The 19,455-nt window shown below is 37.0% G+C and overlaps 1 protein-coding gene across 12 annotated transcripts in view; it reads right to left on the bottom strand.

Annotated features, from left to right (window-relative positions):
- The window catches only part of PARD3 (par-3 family cell polarity regulator), a 438,577-nt gene that overhangs the window by 6,744 nt on the left and 412,378 nt on the right, over window positions 1-19,455 (bottom strand). For all 12 annotated transcript variants that reach the window (XM_079300415.1, XM_079300424.1, XM_079300421.1 and 9 more), the window contains one exon: window positions 7,945-8,065. In XM_079300415.1, coding sequence (XP_079156541.1) covers window positions 7,945-8,065 — 121 coding nt within the window. The remainder of the gene's footprint in view (window positions 1-7,944; window positions 8,066-19,455) is intronic.

The following is a 19,455-nucleotide window of genomic DNA, read 5'->3' as shown; positions in this document are numbered from 1 at the left end:
AACTTTGTTGTCAATGAGAATACACTTCAGACAGAGCATCAGTCTCAAAATTTAACAGATATGATTTTCCCATTATAAGAAGATTACTGGGTGAAAGAATCAGAATGTGAAAGCACAGACTAGGAATAACAGTGAACACATTTAAGAGAATCCTGAACACAACATTAATGTCTATTTCAGAATAGGTTTACTCTGTAAAAACCTCAGTAAAGCAGCATTTCTAATGAAAAATGCTTTAGGAATGGTGAGATGAAGCAACAAATTGAGAAAACAGAAACGTGTCAGCCTTGTGGGAAATTTCCTTTGAGATGAATAAGCTGTACATATGTATGTCCAAACCAACAACCCCCACAGAGATTTCCTACTATATTAAATAAGGGCAACACATACAGAGCAGCATTTCAGTTATTGCATATGTCAACATTTCTAACTTTCTTGACTTTATTGAGAGTCTTCTGACATTTGGTATTTTATTGAAGGGCTCAGTTTATGGAAGGGAGTGATTACCTGAAAATCACAAGGTTTATTTGTGAATTCTTTCCTGTGTGGTTATAAGCAGCTTACAGCAAACCAGGGGGAAACTCAGAAGTTCCCATATCACTTACCCATAAAGAATAAAAACATTTAAACTAAGATTTTACAGCCAATCTCCTCATTTCATGGGTTTCATTTCAACAACATTGGAAAGCTAGCAGCTACATTATGTCATATGTGAGAAAGTAGTTATCACATATAAGACATGAAATCAGAAGTGCTTCTCTTTATTTGAAAACAGCTTAACTTTTTTCAGTTAGCTGTAAATATAATGGATTAAAGAATTTGACAGTGCAGATCACCAAACAGGTGGAGAGAGGACTGAGTTCCTGCTCAGTTCAGGTTTATACAAGGCAATAAAATGCATCACTTAGAAGGCACACACACACGTGCAGAGAGATGAAGTTACCACAAAAGCCTGCAGTAAAGTGACAGAGGCTCTGAAAGTCCTAATGGAGTGTGAATGGACTAAGATCAAAATGTAACTTCAGAGATATTTCTTTTTAATGCACAGAGGAGCCAATGGTTCAATAGAGGCAGGAGCTCACTCCTGTCTGCCTGCTGTAGTGCATGCCCAGGATGACAGGATCTGAGCAGTCAGGTCTGGATTCTCTGCAGTTCACAAAGAATTTCATCTAATGGATGACATTTATAATTTGATGAGACTAAAGGCAAACATCTCAAATCCATTATCTGATTAACTGAAGGTATGAGTACCTGTATGCCCTGTTAAACTAAGAGGATTCATAACACTTAACTAATCTGGAAAGGACATTTATTTAGTCTGAATGTTGTTCATATCTATAATAAGCTGTTAATATAATTGAATCTATTATTTCATTTCAAGTATCCAAAAATATGCCAATGAGACATAAAAACACTCCCTTTGTATGTAATCACATATTCCATATCATGACATATATGAACATAGACAGGTACATTCAACCATCTTATTAATGAAAAGGCTTTTCTTTCAAAACTTTTCACTCAAAACCTCAATGATGCCATTGTAAATGTGCTTGCTATGTGGTTATGTTGATATGAAGACTTAATATATTCCATTTTGGACTCTTTACTTGCTTAGTAAAATGCAAATCTCCATACAGTGATGTAACTCTTCAATGTGCTGTTGATTAAAGCAACTAAACAAAAATATTTATATAATAAGTACTTTAGTCTTCAAAGACTAATTGGTAATTTTGTCTCAGTTCTTATAGTATGCCTTTATACACATATATTTTAATAAAATACATTCCTAAACACAGGCCTATATAAATGCCTAGCCCATTTATGTTAGCATAAAATTGAGAAAATTAAAAAAAAATAGGTTGCACTATTTTCAGACCTTTCAACAGCAAAAAAAAGTGTACAAGGAACACATGTAAGACAGCAATTATAACACTGATATCAGCACAAGGCTAAGTACAATTATAACAACCTGAAACCATCCAACAAAGCTGTCAATAACTCAGTCCTCACAGAACAGATTGATAAGAACCCTGGCCTCGCTTGCAATGAAATGTATGACAAGCACTGACCTGTTAAATTAGGATGTGGTCAAGGCCACAATAACAACCAAGGCTGAGCAATACAAATAAATGTATGTTCATGTCTGCCACAATACATTTAAGTGGCAATGATAGTGCACTCAGCATTGGGAAACAATATTCAGCATGTAAAACTGTGCTTTAAGACAGATGAAATGATACAGCTCTCTTCCCAAAGATGCATTAATTTAAAACCAGGGCTGCAAAGTTGAGAGTTCCTGCTTTCTCACTTTATGCAAACAACATTTTTTCATGTTACAGAGAATGGCTCTGTGATAGAACATGTAACCACCATGGCTCACGTTGCACTGACCATCATCAGCAGTCCAGGGAATGTATTTTAGGGACAAAGGTCCCTCCTCTTTTTCCTACCTATCCCAAGGGCTGCCCACAGAGCAGCTGTCCCTGCACAGTGACATTTCCACCCTCACAGGGTACTCTGCATGCTGGCAGCATGGATCCCTCAGGAGGCACAGACCAAAGCTGCCACTGAATCATAGAGAGGAGATCATGGGGGCCATGCAGGGCACTGGCTTTTCAGGGAGATCCAGCTGCTCAGTGACAGGGATCTACCAGTGACAGGGACATCCCCATCTGACAGCCTAGAGCCACAGGGACATGCTGGGAGAAATCCTACTCAGATTCACAGAACTCTTTGGGTTGACAAAGAAATAGTTAACAGGGAGATTACTAAAGGAGCAAGTCCCTTAGGATTTTCCCTGTTATTAAAAAAGACCACTATTTTATTAAATATTATTAATATTTATTAATTTTTTTCCAGATTAAGCTCTGTGTTTAACCAAGAAGTTTCAAGTTCACCTGGGAACTTGGCAGGCACAAAGCTCCCCAAAAGTCCATGGTTCTCATGGTGCAGCACTAATTAGAAATAGATAAGATTAAATGACCTTGCCTGCTTTATGTGTAAATGTACTCAGCATAGATGACAGACAATCCAGTAACTGTGCATATCAAAATTCAGAATGATAAAAAACATTAAGTGTCTCTGGGAGATGTCCTTGAAAACTATTTTTATTTCCATCTTTGTGTTTATGTTGCTATGGTGAACAGAATATATAGCAGTATGTCTTTTAAAAATTGCCAACAGGTGCATGTATTAACTCAAGCAACATGTTATAAGAAAACCCCATCCCTTTCTGTACCTTCCTGTGGTGTATATGTAGGAAGCTGAGCACTATGGAACAATGATTTCTGGTCTGTGTTAGAAGTGGCAGAACAAAAATCTTCAGTGTGGCAGAAAGAAACCACTAAGCCCTGAAATTCTGCTTGAGGTATTTATGCTCACTGTATGCCTGTGTGCTATAAATGTTTGCTTACTAAAATGACTTGATTTCATTAAAAAACCTTATACCTTCATTTTTCAATTTCAAATATATTAGTAGATTAAAGTTAGTGCATAATATATTAAAGATAAAAAAATGTTAAAGTTAAAGCCTAAACCTTAGCAAAAATTACTGGTATTTTATTAAATCCTTTGCAGATTTGATATATAAAATTATATTAGCTACACAGCTAAAGAGAATCTATGAAGACACTTTCCTGCATAACTTTTGTTTCCTCTCTGAAATAGATTGTGGGAGAGGAGAAACTGCAATTTAGCTTCTAAGGTTTTTGTCTACTGCAATACTCCATTAGATATTGCCTAATATCTTGCATAAAATATCCTAAAATAGATGCTTGAAATGGATTAATTATAGAAAGAATTGTTGCAATACTTCTCTTTCTCATTAATGTGTTGAGTAATTCTACATAATTTACAGCCTGATATAAACTTTACAATGTTTGTATTGAATAAAGTCTGTTATTAATTTTTTCAGGTAATATTCATATGCTATGGTCAAAGTTATAGCAAGAAAAAATTGGGCTTTTGTTTTTCCTAAAGAATTTTAGACTATTGAAAATTTAGTATGGCTTTAAGAAGGTCAATAACTTGAGTACAGAGATAAAAAATAAGTATCTTTGACAGAAAAAAGGGGTTTTTTTTCTATAGAGACAAGACCACACCAAGAAACAGGAGAAAAGACCCCAAGGATAGACCCCAGAACTTCTAAGTCTTTATTTATCAGGCCATGTATAAATATATTTTTAGGAATCCTGGAGTCTTTATGAACATCATGCAATTTTTTTTTTTCATGAATTTGTGTATGCAATTAAAGCTATACTCAGACCAAGTCAGGTAGTGTATATACTATGACCCAGTTAGCTGTTATCTTTAGAAAATAAAGTATTTTTTTTATTTGACTTGTAAATATTTAAAGTACCTTTAGCTCAGCTGCTCTTTCAACACCAGTTTTCCCTGTCATTCACATAGATCCAGGATGACTGCAGATGAATGTATTTGTGAATGGAATTTGCCACTTCCCATTTTCAGCACCAATTATTGTATTGAATATGATGGAGTAAAGCACCAACTTTTGTCCCTCAAGCATGTCTTTGGGCTTTTTTGGATCACTGGTGTGCTTCTACAAGCAGGACTGGCAAGCAGCTGTAGTGTTTTCCATGGATATAAAATGCTCTTTTTTTAATTGGATTGTTCACTCCCATGGCATTTAGGGCCACAGAGCTGTGGTTTTGTTATTGAAAGGGTGGGTGTGTCTGTTAATCAAGATGTGACTAGGCAAAAATATGAGATGTGGAACAAATTACAACAAAGTCCCCCAAAATCTGGAACTGGTACAAGGTAACTATCAGCAGACCTAACACAATCCAGAAAAGCACAGAAAACAGAGGCTCAACTTTGGTACTAAACAGAAAAATCAGCCCCAAAAGAATCCTCATTGGTATAAAAGTGTCACAGCAACGTTAAGGGCCTTAAATATTTGCAGACACACTGTAATTCCATGCAATTCTTCATGCCTAGATACACATTTCTGTAAACTTTGACTGGAATTAACACCAGCAGGATTAAAATGGATTAATCAAATTTCATGTTATTTTTATCTTTTTTTTTCCATGCAACATCAGGCCTATAGTATTGCCCTTGAAAGCCTCTTGTACCTCACTTTTTGAAATATACACACATAAAAAGCACCACATAAAAGAAAAAAAAGAACAGCTATGAAGCCTGAGAGAGTCATCCTAAAATAAACAAATGCCAAAATCTCTCCCATACAGCTTTGACTCAGCTTGCAGAATTTTAGAGACAGATTTTAGAGATTGCAGATTTTTAGAGACAGCTCAATGTTGCAACATTTAGGCAGTTATTTAAACCCTTACAGTGTGTCATTCAAATGGCCTTGAGCAGAAATATTATGGTGATAATAGACAGTGTCATCTCATTCCAGCACTATCACTTTTTGTGTCTGTTCTTTTTGTGCTGCTGAGCACTCACAGGCAGTCAAGTACTTTGTTTACTGGCAGGACAAACACAGTGGGGCAAAAAGTCCAGGGCTGTTGCATTGCTCAAGTGCAGAGAAATGACCTCCACCTGATGGGCCCCAGCAGAAAGGGATGGGCCAGGCAGCCACAGGAACCACACAGAGCCAGCCTGATGGTGTGCTCCATGGAATGAGATTTGCCTCCCACCCACAGAGTGCACTGAGGGTACCTGTCACAGGTAACTGGAGTCCTGTGTCACAGGTTGTTAATAATCTAGGAGGAATTGGAACTTGTGAGGCTTAAAGGACCATTTTTGTAATATATTAGTGGCACTGAGCTACTCTGGATATCCTCAGAGCTGCCAGATTTCCATCAGCATCCATTACTTCCACTACAAACTCCGTGTTCATTTATACTTCCTTAAGTAACCAACAGTCCCATATCACATCAGCACTTCATTCCCTATCCTCAACCATCCCATCAGCTTGGTAATGAGAAACTCAAACTACTTATCACCTCGTAGCACACACTTCTCCAAGGATGGGTTTTCCTCTCTTTCTATCCAAACCAGGTCAGAATTGGCTGCTGTTTTATGGCTCAGAGGCTTCTCTGTATGCAGGCTGCACAACCCATCTCCCTCAGGTGAAAAGACTCTTTTCAATAATGTCCCATGTACAGTTGCACTTTGCACTGCTGTGGTTTGGAACCAACAGCTCACAGATGGAGAAGACTGAAAAGACACTGATGAATGTACCTAAGTATTTTCCTACATGAGTATTATAAACCAATTCTGCTTTTTTTGTGTATGTCAATGGTATTTAATAATACATCTGGATCTGTTTTGAGAGGTTGTCTTAAGAAAGTCCATCATTTTAGACTAACATGCTGAAGTAGTACAGCACACTCCTTAAAAAAGAGGGTTATGGCTCTTTTAAACTGAAATTACTCTGAACTGCTGAAATGCATGAGATCATGGCTTTATCCTTTCCAAGCATTGTGATCTTGAAAGGCTGGAGTACATGGTGGAAAAATTAAATTATAAGTCAAATAGACTTTGGGCAACTTTTTTTTTTTAAAGTACGTATCTAAAATAAAACATTTGGTCACTTATGTATTTAACAACAGAGCAGCTCCTACAAAAGCAACAATAAGCTTCAGAATTAATATAAATACATTAAACTGAATTAGTCACTTGGAGCTCATTTGCATGATCTGTAGAAGGAGAGTAAACAGAGAGATACCATTTGTTTGAATAAGAGAAAATAGAAAGGTCAATGTTCTGACCCAGAATTTAGGAAATTATTCCATTCCTAAGGTAATCAGTCTGTCATCCAAATAATTCCCTTCTCGCTCATTACAAGAAACTATAATAAAAAGCCAAGTAGACCATCTAAAGTTGCTATGGCATTTAGATATACAACAATTTGCCCCATGACCTTCAGTAGTTAAGTTCCCAAGTTTTCAAGAGTGCAAGCTTTTCTCATACACAATTTTCCCAAGCATGCTGATCAAATCTCTTGTTTGGAAACCAAACAGTAGCTGATATGGGTAACAGAAGGTATAAGCTACACCCAGCCCCTATCTACCCCAAACAGCTCAACTATCCCTGTGACAGATATCACATTGTCTTCCCCACCTCAAACTGAAAGCATATGGTCATAAATAAAAAGTTTATATTATTTATTCAACTTCAGAGGAAGTTAGATGTTTTCTAATACAGGAAAAGAGACGTCTATATCCTGTTGTTCTCAGTGGCTTCACACACAGACATGTGGCTCTTGGGCTATTCTCACCTTGGCCCCCTGTGCATGGCAATGCTGAGCAACAACTCACCACCCTCACCTGCTTCAGAAGAACCTGGGAGAGATTCTGCTGTTGCCATCACATCCTTCCCACATTTTTTGGGAACACAAACAAGTTGTTCACTGTCTTTATCACGGAATTTTCAAAAAAATTACAGTTTTTGTCCCATATTTAAAGGATCTTAATTCAGGATATGTAATTGATTAAAAAGCAGCACTAATTAATTCAATTATGTTAATCAAGATAAGCACATGTATTTAAATAATTGTATCATATTACTAGATCAATTTGAACAGGATTTAAAAAGATCAATTAGGACATATATCTCAATAGAGAGCTATCTGAGCTAATGTGTCAGAGTGGTACTATAATAAAGCAGGCATATTCTCTTTTACTGTGAAAAGACACAGTTCTGCCTTTATGAAAATAACTAAACACAGTGATATTACTTCAGAGAAAATACCATTTACAAGGTTGCATCTTCCATTATTTATCGCTAGTATGTATTTTATTCTGGTTTTCCTTGAAAATTTCAGATCAATAGATCCTGTCTTTGATACTACTCCAAGCAGTAACTCACGGAGTCAAGGGTCTAACCACAGAGCGAATAATGCTACCTGCACACATGACAGATGGCTGAAGAAGTTCAGAGATGAAGCAAACATCAATGATCCAAAAATGGGGATCCCACCCAGAAGAGCAGAGTGGCAGGCCCTGCACTCACCCAGGGCTGCTCAAAGCTGTACGTGCGTCTCCTGTCCTCCACGTCCTCGTCCTGCTTGGCCTGCTGGAACTCCTGCCGCAGCCGCTGGATCCGGTCGTGGTTGTTGGGCGTCGATCTGTTGCTGAAAGAGGAAGGATGGAAATGATCAATCCACCTGGGACCTGCCACCTGAGACTGGGACTGCCACTGCAGTGCAGGGCTAAGGACCTAAAAAATAATTTACAAGCATTTAGTGCAAAGATCTTTAGTTTTCTTAAAGATTATTAATGCTCTTTGTCTTGCAAAGACATTTCAGATGTCGCAAGGACAAGACAAATAAGAATATTTCTAAAACTTAACATAAGTTGTTGCCATCTTTTCAGTATATGTCACTCCTAGAGAATGAAGAGAAATAGATATAGTAGTGTCAGACTTAACATAAAGGGAAATTAAAAGTCCTAATGATCTCTGCTGCTGAATAAACAAGAAGGATACTTTCCCCCGATCAATGAACTGTAGTACTGTCCGATCTTTATTCACATCAAATTAATTACAATGTCTGGAGGCGCTACCTATATAAAATTTGGTTATTTTCCCCAATCAATAAGAGCCTGTCATCCCTTAGTTCTGTTTTTAACAAGTCTTTCAAATTGATCAGTCTGAAAGCATTAAAAGGTTTGGGGGCCAGTAAAAAGCCATCCATTTGACAGGGCCATAGGCAGGAATGGATCTGGGCAGCAGACAAGGGCTGGCTTCACCTGGCCCCACAAACACCAGTGGGCTGGGGAGGGCTCAGTCCCACAGGTGCCAATACAAAGCAGCACACCCAGAACCTTCAAAGCCATCAGTTTTTCCACCATGCCCAGTTACCCACTCTCCACGGCGCAGGTGTACATGAAACCATAATGAAATATGCACAGGAATGGCTTATTTCATGGGGAAGAGGGAAAGTGGGTATTTATTAATCTTGTTGACATTTTTCCAGCTGTGCAGTTCCTACCTGACCCTACAACCCCACTCTTTCAAACATGTTAATGAGGGAATCACAGAAAACCTGACAAACAAATACGTTATATCAAGACTAACCAGAAGCATTTTAATCTATTCTTGTGGGCTTCTTGTGCCCTGCATTTCATTGTTTATTTCAAAAGAGCTGATGAGGAATGGACAGCTATTACTTTGTTTCAAAAGAGAAATCTGCAGAGAGACAATGGAAAGCAATTCCATAGATTTCTTTTCTGGGACACAGGGTACAAAAAACCACAGTCAATTTATATCCTGTGTTTCTTCCATATGAAAAACGACAGTTCCAGAGTCCATTTAAGACTGTTTTCCATGTCTTTTGGGACTGGTAGGTGCAGGGGATTGAGGGTTTAGATGTTTGAGACGTTACCTCCCACTCCTTTCAGTGCCAATAAACAGAGTTTATCACTGCTTGGTTGGCCAGACAGAAAAATTAGTATGGTTCTGGCAATGGCTAAATTTTGAAGTGGTTTGGGTTGATTTTATTTTTTTGTATTTATTTGAAACAAAAAGCAAAGAAAAGGAAGGAATTTAGAGAAGTGCTTTCTTTCATGCTTTTTTTAAACCCACATTGGAGCTTTAGGAAATGCTTTATTTGTAGAGTAAGTCAATTTCTATGTGCAAATTACTCTTTTGAAAAGTACAATTAAAAGAAAGCTTAATTTAGACCAGGTGGAAATGAAACACTGGTATTTTCAAAATATCTACTTCACTGTAGGTATGTTGCTAATTTTATTTCCTTAATTCGACTTCATTTTGTGAAACAACTAATCTCTATTTACAGTTTTATTTTATGTAAATTTATTCCTTATTGTCAGTTGGCCATTGGCCAGCATTACTATACAACCACTTGTTTTTTTCCTATGCATTGCTATACACTTTACTTTTTAAAGGGATTCATCACAAATACATACAAAATACTTCTAAAAGATCTGCTGATTTTTAAAACTGATAGTTAATCCAACAAACAAGTAATACACTGCTTTTTACACAGACAAGTGTTTTCTGCATGATAAATTGCACTTTAAGAAGCAAAAATATAAATATTAATATTTCAGGTATAAGAATATATGTTTGAAAGAGAAAAGTCATTGAACTTCTGTGCAAGAATTACTAGAAAAGTGCCATCCATAGATGCCTTGTGGTATTCAAGATGATGGGTAAATAATCAGTGTTCCATAAGCAAAGCTGTTTCAGGTTTTAGGGATCATAGTGCAAAAGTGACACTGAAGCAGTTTATCCAATGGCAAACAGAAGATAAACCCAAAAGTACTGCCCTAATCCTTGTGCATTATACAGGATACACTGCACCAGCCCCAAACTGGGCTACTGGAAGGACTATTATAGATCTAAGGGCTTCTGCACATTTTGTTCTAGTTATTCAGTAAAACAATTATATTATCAGAGGAATAGCAAGAAAATGCATAGTGTCCACGCCCTGAAAGCAAAATGTGTCTTTTCCTAATTTGCAAATGTATGAACTTGACGACACTCTCTACACTGTAAAGTGAAGTAACAAAGGACAAGGAGGATCCTGGGATTAATGATCAACTTGTCTTCAGACATAAGAACTTATTTAAATGCCAAAAAAAAAAAAAAAAAAAAAAAAAAAAAAAAGAAAAGAAAAGAAAAAATAAGTCAAGCTGATTTAAGAAAAGTTATTCAAACTTATTAAAGGTTTGATAATGGCAGAGAAGATAAATCTTTTAACAGCATTTCTATTTTATCTGAAAAGCAAGGGGCATGACTCAGATTTAGAAAATTGCGAAATAAGTGAATTATAAAAAGGACTATTTTACAGAAAAGAAAGAACAAAATTAGAAAAAGGCATTTCTGTATCTACTCAAATTTCTTTGAGCTCAAAACATCTCTTAAGAAACAGAAAGTGAGATCAAGTTAGTGAGTTAATAAAACAATTTAATATTTTTATTTAGAAGAGAAAAAGGAAGACAACAAAGGAGGCACTAAGATATATTTCTTTAATGATTATTTGAGGGATTAGACTATATCTTAGATTTGCCTCCTTTGGTTTCTATTTTCATTTCTACCTTGTTCTGATTCTTTAGGTTAAATTAGAGCTGCCTTAACCTTCTCACCACTGAGGGCTTGCACATCTCTGTCTGGCCTGCCACACTGTCACCTCTTTCTTTTTTGCACCTTTTTTTCATGCAGTTACTCTTATTATCAGTGCTTTTTTGCTTTTCTTGTTGGTTTTTATGTCTCCCACTGCACTTCCTCTGCACTCAGGGTACACTTGGTACACCCACTTGGTATCTCATTCAACTCCCATTTAGTACTTCTAGAAAGGTGGAAATGCAAAAATTATAATCATAAGGGAAAACTGTCACCAATAAAATTTTGGAGTCACCAGCACAAATCTAACTTCATTTCTTCTCAGTTCCTGAGATGTTCTGCTCTATCTACAAATATTTATGTAAGTCACATCATTATCTCTTGGGGCAGAGCTAAACAAATTATATCCCATGTGAAGTGTCCTTAGCCAGTCTAAGGCAAAATCAATTTTGACTTATTGGATGAACTGACCCAAGAAAGAGAGGGTCATATCAACAGACTACCAAGAAGCAGGCTGCAGGTGTTCTTGCTGCTTAAATTCCCCATTGTGGGTGTATGGGACAAGTTCTCAAAAGTTCAATTAAATGTGCCATGTTTTGTTTGAGTCCTTCATTCAAATGCACATAAAACCTGAAGGCAGATCCACCTCAAAGACTTCAGGACTATTAGCAGGAAGGAGGGAATTTACCTTGAAATCCATCCAAAGTCTATTGAAGATTTGACTTAAGCTAGCTTTAAAATTTTTAGCAAAACTGGAATTACAACTTTCTACAGTAACCACAGCTTGCCCAGACAGCCTTCTCTTATGCCTACTTAATAACAGGATGGCTGTGAATTTACAGAAGACAATTAGCACCTCCTAGCATCAGAGACCAGTGACGTTCTTCTATCAAAGTACTCCCACTATTAAAGGTTCTTCAAATAAATAAAATTCAAGGAAAGGCTTTTAGGGGCAAAGTTTACTTGTGTTGCAAAGCATCTGTGATTTCTTGTATCACAGCTCTACTTGGCACCCCATTGCCTTCCATCTGCAGATGGCACATTTCACAATCAGTTGTTTTGTGAATGCTGCTTCAAAACACACCACCACCAGCACAGACTAAAAATGCAATGGTAAGCAAGGCTTAGATAGGCCAGGGCTGTCACATATTTCCAGAAACCAGCAGTTGCAGCAATGGCCATCAGGGTCTCAGATCATTAAGCAATGTCTCAGTGTGATGTCATGCACTGATGTGCAGAGCTGTATTCCTTTCAAAACAGTCAGATTTTCAGTGTGATAAAGTAGATACAAACATGCCACTGAACAGGCATGACTGAAGCTTTGGGAAAAAATTCATTGGCCTGAAAAAGCATGGAAAAGTGTCCTAACAACACCACCAGGCAGTTGTAACTCGACTGGAATAACCAAAAGGTTAGTAAACAAACAGTGTTCTTTACACCTTGAAATCTTCTATTACTCATTTGAGCTGCTGGGGCCTCGCTGGCCTGACTGGCTGCTTAGATCTCTGGATAACAGTAATAAAACACAGATGGGCTCTTATTTGCTTCAAGCTGGCAAATAACTATCACCCATTTGTATGGTATAAATTCCTTTCCATTTGAACAGATTACTTGTGTCATATTAAAAATCAAGGTCTGAATTTGTATCTACCTCTGTTTACACACAGAGAGGAGCAGGAAATAAATTTATGTCCATCACATTGAGGACTGACAATGTGGCCATGCCATGGTTGGTGGCACACATCCTTACCAAAGTACAGGACTAATGTCTACAAAATTGGCCCCTTTCTTCATCACTTGAGCAGGATAAAGCAGCCCAACAGAAAGCAGAGTGGTGATAATCGAATATAAAAACTTCTGCTACATTTACTGGAACTCCAGCATCCTCTCGCCACAGTGCTTAACCCCAAGCAGATGGATTTGTCTGTTTCAGAAGGCCCTTGAGGGTGAATAAGCAGAAACTGTCAAGTTATTTCAAAAAGTCATGGACATAAAATAAAATGAAAGTGTGCCCTTTACCAGCCTTAGAGTTACCACCACGTCCCAATGCACAGCCTGCTGGTTTGCTCACTTTAAGCAGATTTGTTAATCACCAGTGACACAGATGACTGTGCCCACACAGAGCAGGGCAGAGAGGGCTGAGCAGCAGCACAGTTTCTGCCAAATCCTTCCTGCCACCAGCTTGCCAGAGCAGTTTGGATTTTTCCCACTATTTTGTACAGAAGTTTATTTTTTAACATCTAAATGCCACTCCTCAGGCTTAAGTTAATGTAAGTGATTTGGCCTCTCCTTCCATCGTGCCCTACATATGGTCCTTTTCTGAGACATCAGGGAATAGATTTTTCATGAACACGTGGATATTAACACACACAGACATGGTACACAAACAGAAGCAACCATGGACAGTGTTGGATAAAATAGCTGTTACATGATTACAGAATTCCTACAGTCAGTCTGAGAAAAAAATTAGCTGAGCAAGAGATCAGTTTTGTTAGACTACAAATATACTTGTACTATGGTTGTAACCTGGAAAGAGGCATAAAAAACCTTATTCCGTACTACTTTTGTTTTTCTTAAGTGTAAAAGAATTTATTGGGAATAAGGCATAAAAAGGTAGGAGAGAGGTGTTAAAACCGAAAAAATGCATGAATTACAAAACTGCAAATAAAAATAGTTTCTCCGCACAGGCTTCATTAAGTTTTATCAGCTAGTATCTTGGGTTTTTACACTCAAACCACAGGTCATAAATTCACAGTAAATCCCCCATATGTTCACCAAACACCTGAATTCAATTTCTCTTCTAGTTGTAAGAAACAAAATGTGCAGCTCAAATTAATTATGCATGCAAAGTTACTTTCTAACAAGGGCAGCTTCTTGTATGCTGAAGGGTAAACATTCTACTAGACTTTTTCCCCCCCAGATCTCTTTCAATTCTGGTTCATTTCTACTGTTCACACAGTTATAAAACTCATCCTCTTCTGCCATTTCATATTTGGTAAATGAACACAGAGCATTATATGTCCTTTAAAGTCTGCATATTTTAAAGGCAGTTAAATTCAGGGATTGGCTTAATGTGACAGGCAAGATATAGCATGTTACCTGTACACATACCTACACACTTCAGCATAGTAATTCCATCAAAACAGGATTTAAACATTAGGATTTATGTCAATATATATTCATGTGAAATCAGACCTTTGGGAATTTTAGTCTCATTCCAGTTTACCTTCACAGTGCAAGTTCATCAATTGCAATACCTTGAAGTACACAGGTCTCCAGACAAACTCACTTTCCCCTTCAGTGAATAAAATTAATTTCCACATTTTGATATTGTGCTTAAGATTATAATTTTACACAATTTCAACAGAGGAAATAATTAAAAATCAAAAAGATACATGTCTCTTCTCCAGATTAAAAACCTCAAATGCTCTAAATTCACCACTTGCTTGTGATGTGATGGCCATAAACAACATGGAGAGGTGGGGCTGATGGGGAGGTCACTTCACCACAGCAGTCTCTTCAAACTTTGCAGACTAGATTTCACTCTGAGTCCCTCTGTGGCCCTTCTGTAGCAGGGCCATCATTTTACAGCCAGTGAAATACGAAGAATGCACCCAAGACCCTTTTTATTGCCACCATCACTCTTCCTTATTAGCCTGTCAGAGCCTGCACACTGGAGACTGAAATCCAGTCTTACTTTCCAGTGGAATTCTTCTACTAAAAGGAAAAGCAGAGATTTTAGGAGCTTGCTAAAAACATCTGAAAGCAGATACTCAGCTACTGGGTTATCACACAGTCTAAGCCTTACTTTAGAGCTGTTAGATTTTGCAGATATAAGCCAAGCCAATTTTCAGCCACACACAACTTGTTACAGCTGTTGCCATAGGGTATTACATTTTCTGAGTTAGAAAAAAAAAAAAAAACAAAGGAAAAGAAAAAAGAGAATGCCACAAAGCCTAAAAGAAAATACAAGACATCTCACTGTGAATTTCTTATGAGAATGTTAAAGAAATAGCAGAAATACAAAGGGAAAGATTTCATAAATTATGAAAAAAAGAAAATTAAAAATATACTAGTGATCAAGCAAGGGAGAAATGTACAGTTTTGATTCCAAATTAAATACAAAATTACTTCAAAGTCAGGTGATGAGAAATGGGCTCTGACCTTCCTGTTCTAACTGGAAGAGACAGTGATGGCTCCATTGCTGTTAGGTCTGATGAACATCCACAATTAGGCATCACAGGCTATTCTGTGTCAGTGTGAGAGCTGCCTGGCACAGCAATGCAGAGACATTTAACAAAGACCACAGAGAAGAAATCCCCTCCTGGACCTATCTGGCCATTCCTGTGCCAGCAGGGGGGATCATCCAGAAGATCCCTAGTGGGCTTCAGGCCAGGCCAGCCTTTGTTTCCATTTCAGCTAATCCAGCTGCTTTGCTGGGAGCTCTTTGGGGAGAGCTCCCTGTGCTCTCTCAGGATGAGCTGTGGGGGCAGGAACCCTCGGCAGAGGGGCAGCAGAGGGAGCAGACACTTCTCAAAGCACAGCAGGATTTGCAAAAAGGAACATCTGTCCGTGGCCAGCACCACCTGTGAGGTGTGAATGTTGTGATGCAGGCACAGCCCAGCTCCCTCCAGCACATCTCACACGATTCAGCTTCTGCTCTGTGCTGACACTGTGCTTCACCCCATAAAATCTGCTTAAAAACTGGCCAACACTGGAGTGCAGAAAAAGCATGTGTGTGTCTTTCCATGGGAGGGGTCTACCAACATCAAAAAATGGGGGAAAAAAAAGATCCTGATTGCACCATTTGAAGGACAAACTAGGAGTGATATTCAAATTATTCAAATTTTTCAAATCTGCAAATTTGAAAACAGATTTGGAAAAAAAAAGGTTTATTTAAATAACACACCATTAAAAATATAGTGCAAATGGTGAAATTTAGCTCTGTTTCAGTGTAAAACCTCACTTAAAAAATATTTGGATCTTGCTTAATGCATTGACATAAGTTGTACTGGAAACCCAAAACATATTGTATGTTGTTTATTTCTCTTTAATTGCAGAAAACACTTACTAAACAGGTACCAGTGTGTTGAACTAACAAAATAGAATGTTTTTGACTCTTGTGAAGCCTTGCCCTTAATAAAAATGACATCTTCTTTTAAAGTATTCATTAAACTACAGTTTTGAGCAATACTACATTGCTAGACAAACACTGATCTATGGACTAAGACATCTCTTTAAAATGCCTGAACATTAAAAAAGATAATACATTACACCAAGTTCACATGTCTTCCCCTGTCCTTACCAGCCTCTAACATAATTATAGTATAATTATTCCTGTACTTTGACAAAGGGGCTATTGCATTATAAATCTTCAAATAATATTTTGATTGATTTTCCATTACATCTTACTTGAACTGTAGGCTAATTTCAAAGTGCAGAATGAGAATTTTTCCATTAAAAACAAACAAACAAAACTGACTTAGCCTAAGGATGCCAAATCTAGGTGAAAGCTGAGGAGATTCCTTTTGATAGGAGTAGATTAGAAACTATATAAAGCACAGAAAATTGTGGGATCAGTTTCATTTTTCAAACTAGATTACTTGCAATCTCTAAATTAAACTTTAAATCTGAACTTACTGTTAAGCATTTCATCATTAAGTGCCTGTGCACACAATATGAATCAACTAACAAAAAAATAGATATAAAGCTAAGATTGATTACTTGAGTTGATGCCTAAATTCACCCGACTGTTGCCTTCTTATGAAGTTTATCACTAAGATTTACACTGATTAGCATAAAAACTAATTAAGATTTTTTTAATGAAATATTATATGCATATGGAGAGTAGAAACAAATCTCAGCATAATACCTTGAAAAACAAATGATTTCTGGATAAATCCTTTCAGCATTGTATTTTAAAAATGAAGATTTCAGTAAATAGATGTTTTAATCATGGTTTACCACCACACTGTCTTGAGTGACTTTAAAACTATAAATTGCTGTGAAATTACAGCTGTATTAAAAAAAAAAAATCAATTCCAGATAAGGTCAGAAAAAGACAGCAACTACCTTTTATTCAAAAATTCACTTGGTTATTTAGTGAGTTAGGTGGAATTCAACTTCTACTACTTAAGATGAAGTTTCAAGTTATTTCACTTATTTGTCCTCTTGGAAATGCTAACTATGTCTTTTCCTTAGGAATTCTTTTTCATATGTATTGTGCAGGATGCCCAGTAATTGCTGAGGGTCTCGCTATGCTTTGAAACATTGGATTAAAATCCTCAATTCTAGTGTTTCCTGCCATTGGGCTCTCTAGTCTCAAGGATTTCAGAAACCCAAAAGTATCTCTCATACAGCAGATAAAATACAACGTTTATTTGTAATATCACTATCAATAATCAATATCAATAATCAATATTTTGCCAAGATAATTAGCTTGATAGAGGCCATAGAAAAGCAAATTTATTTACCAGAAGAAGGTAAGATGTGATTTTTTGCAATCAACTGTAATCATTTAAAAGGTAAGTATGCAGCTCAAACTACTCACCTGGACCCTTTCTATGGGAAATAGAGAGAAATTAGTTATTCCACAGGGCAGTCACAGTACTTGTTTTTGGATGCAATTATGACTCTCAAGAGCTCATTACTATTTCTCATTGACAAAGAGGAGTAGAGGGACAAGGATAGTTTTGGACAATTCTATTAGGGCAGATGAATCCACTCTAGATGACTAAATTGTCCTCAAGGGAGGTGGAAAATAAATAATCCTAAGAAATCCTGGTAGGAGGTGATGGTCAACTGGCACAGCTATATAACTCAACATTTCAGTCTTTTGGCAGAAAAACTCATTAGAACAAAACTAAGTCACTCACCCTGTCTGTGTTTGCATTCACACAATCACAAATGGGGAAAAGCCTTTTTGAAAGCCCTGTATAAAATTCATACCATAAGCAGATCTCATTTTCTTCAGCATAATTTTAAGGATTCTTTACAGAGTACACTATGCTGCTGTTTGTAATTTTATTTTACTAGCAAAAAGCCCTTAATTTCTTAGTTTCTGAAGGATGTAGAAGTGTATAGGCATGCCTGAGATAAGCCAAGGACTGCAGCATAACAACTTTTTGTGGTCGAGGTCTCATCAATACGACTAATTTGTACCTCAACTTTTACACTACTATGCTATGCAAATGCAATAAGGTTTTCTTGGGTAACATAATTGCCATATGCTTTTTAGTAAACAGGAAGAAATGAAACATACATAGTAAGTAATTCCACTTAGCACATCAAATTTATTTTGCATGATATTGGCAGCACATCACAAAGTTACAATAGTATTATTTCTCGTTGTTATTCTTGTAGTCTTAGGTTGATAACGTTTCATTTTGACACCATAATGGTGTCTCTGGGGATTTTGATGACAATGTGTTTTGACATCATGTTAAAATATATCCAAACTGATATCACTTTATTTTGTCATCATTACCGAGTTGGATTTCAAAGACACTGCTTTTTTTCTGACATCTTTAATCAGAAAGATTTCAGTCCAAGTGGCAAGTGTTACAAAAAAGTTTTGCAGCTATCAAGCATGACTGTGTAACACACACTACTGCTGCTCAAACTTGCAGTGGCCAGATATCCCAAAATATAACGGATTAGTCACACAGTACAGGGCCTCAGATCATAAAACATGAAAATGTCTTTTCTTCTACAGCATGATAATAAATGTAATAAATTGTACAGTAATTCTATTTCAGACACTTGAGGCAGGAGGCAGCAGCAGAAACGCTGCTGTAAACCAGAACCTTCTGCTGCTTTGGAGCGCCTGACGCGCGCTCGCTTCAGCCCTGCATGCAAACCAGAAACATTTCCTGCTATTAAAAATGTGAGATTTCTAATTCCTAAGCTTTGCTAAAATGGAAATTGCTACATATGTGATTCTAACTAAAGAGCAGCAATGCCAGTTCCTGTGCAGAACTCTAAAATGCTTGAGCTTTAACTAGTGCAAACCTGTCTAGACCCACTGAATCCAACAGAGCTTTCAGAATTTATGGACATGTGGAGATCTGACCAAGGTTTTGGGGGAAGAAATGAATAATATTCATCTCTAAGCTTCTTGTTGCTAGTATGAAATTCAGGGATTAATTCTCAAACAATTAGCTATAGAAATTATCTGGTAAGCTGTTCCTAGCTGCCAGAAAGATGCACATCATACCAACTGGAACATGTCCACTTACAGCTATATCACTCAGTTTCTTCTTTTTGTTATTTACTATTTCTTCATTCTTTCTCTACAAAGAATTACAGAGCAACTCCAGGGAAATCAACACATTACATGTACTGAGAAGTATATTTATTCAGCACAGCAGCTCAAGCTCTACTTACTAAAATGATTGTTGATAAAATCTCTAATTTTAAGCATTAATGCATAAGATT

This window comes from Erithacus rubecula, assembly GCF_903797595.1.
Source record: "Erithacus rubecula genome assembly, chromosome: 3".
Taxonomy (NCBI): domain Eukaryota; kingdom Metazoa; phylum Chordata; class Aves; order Passeriformes; family Muscicapidae; genus Erithacus; species Erithacus rubecula.
Note: the sequence above shows the minus strand (reverse complement) of the source record. Positions and strands in the feature narration are given on the sequence as shown.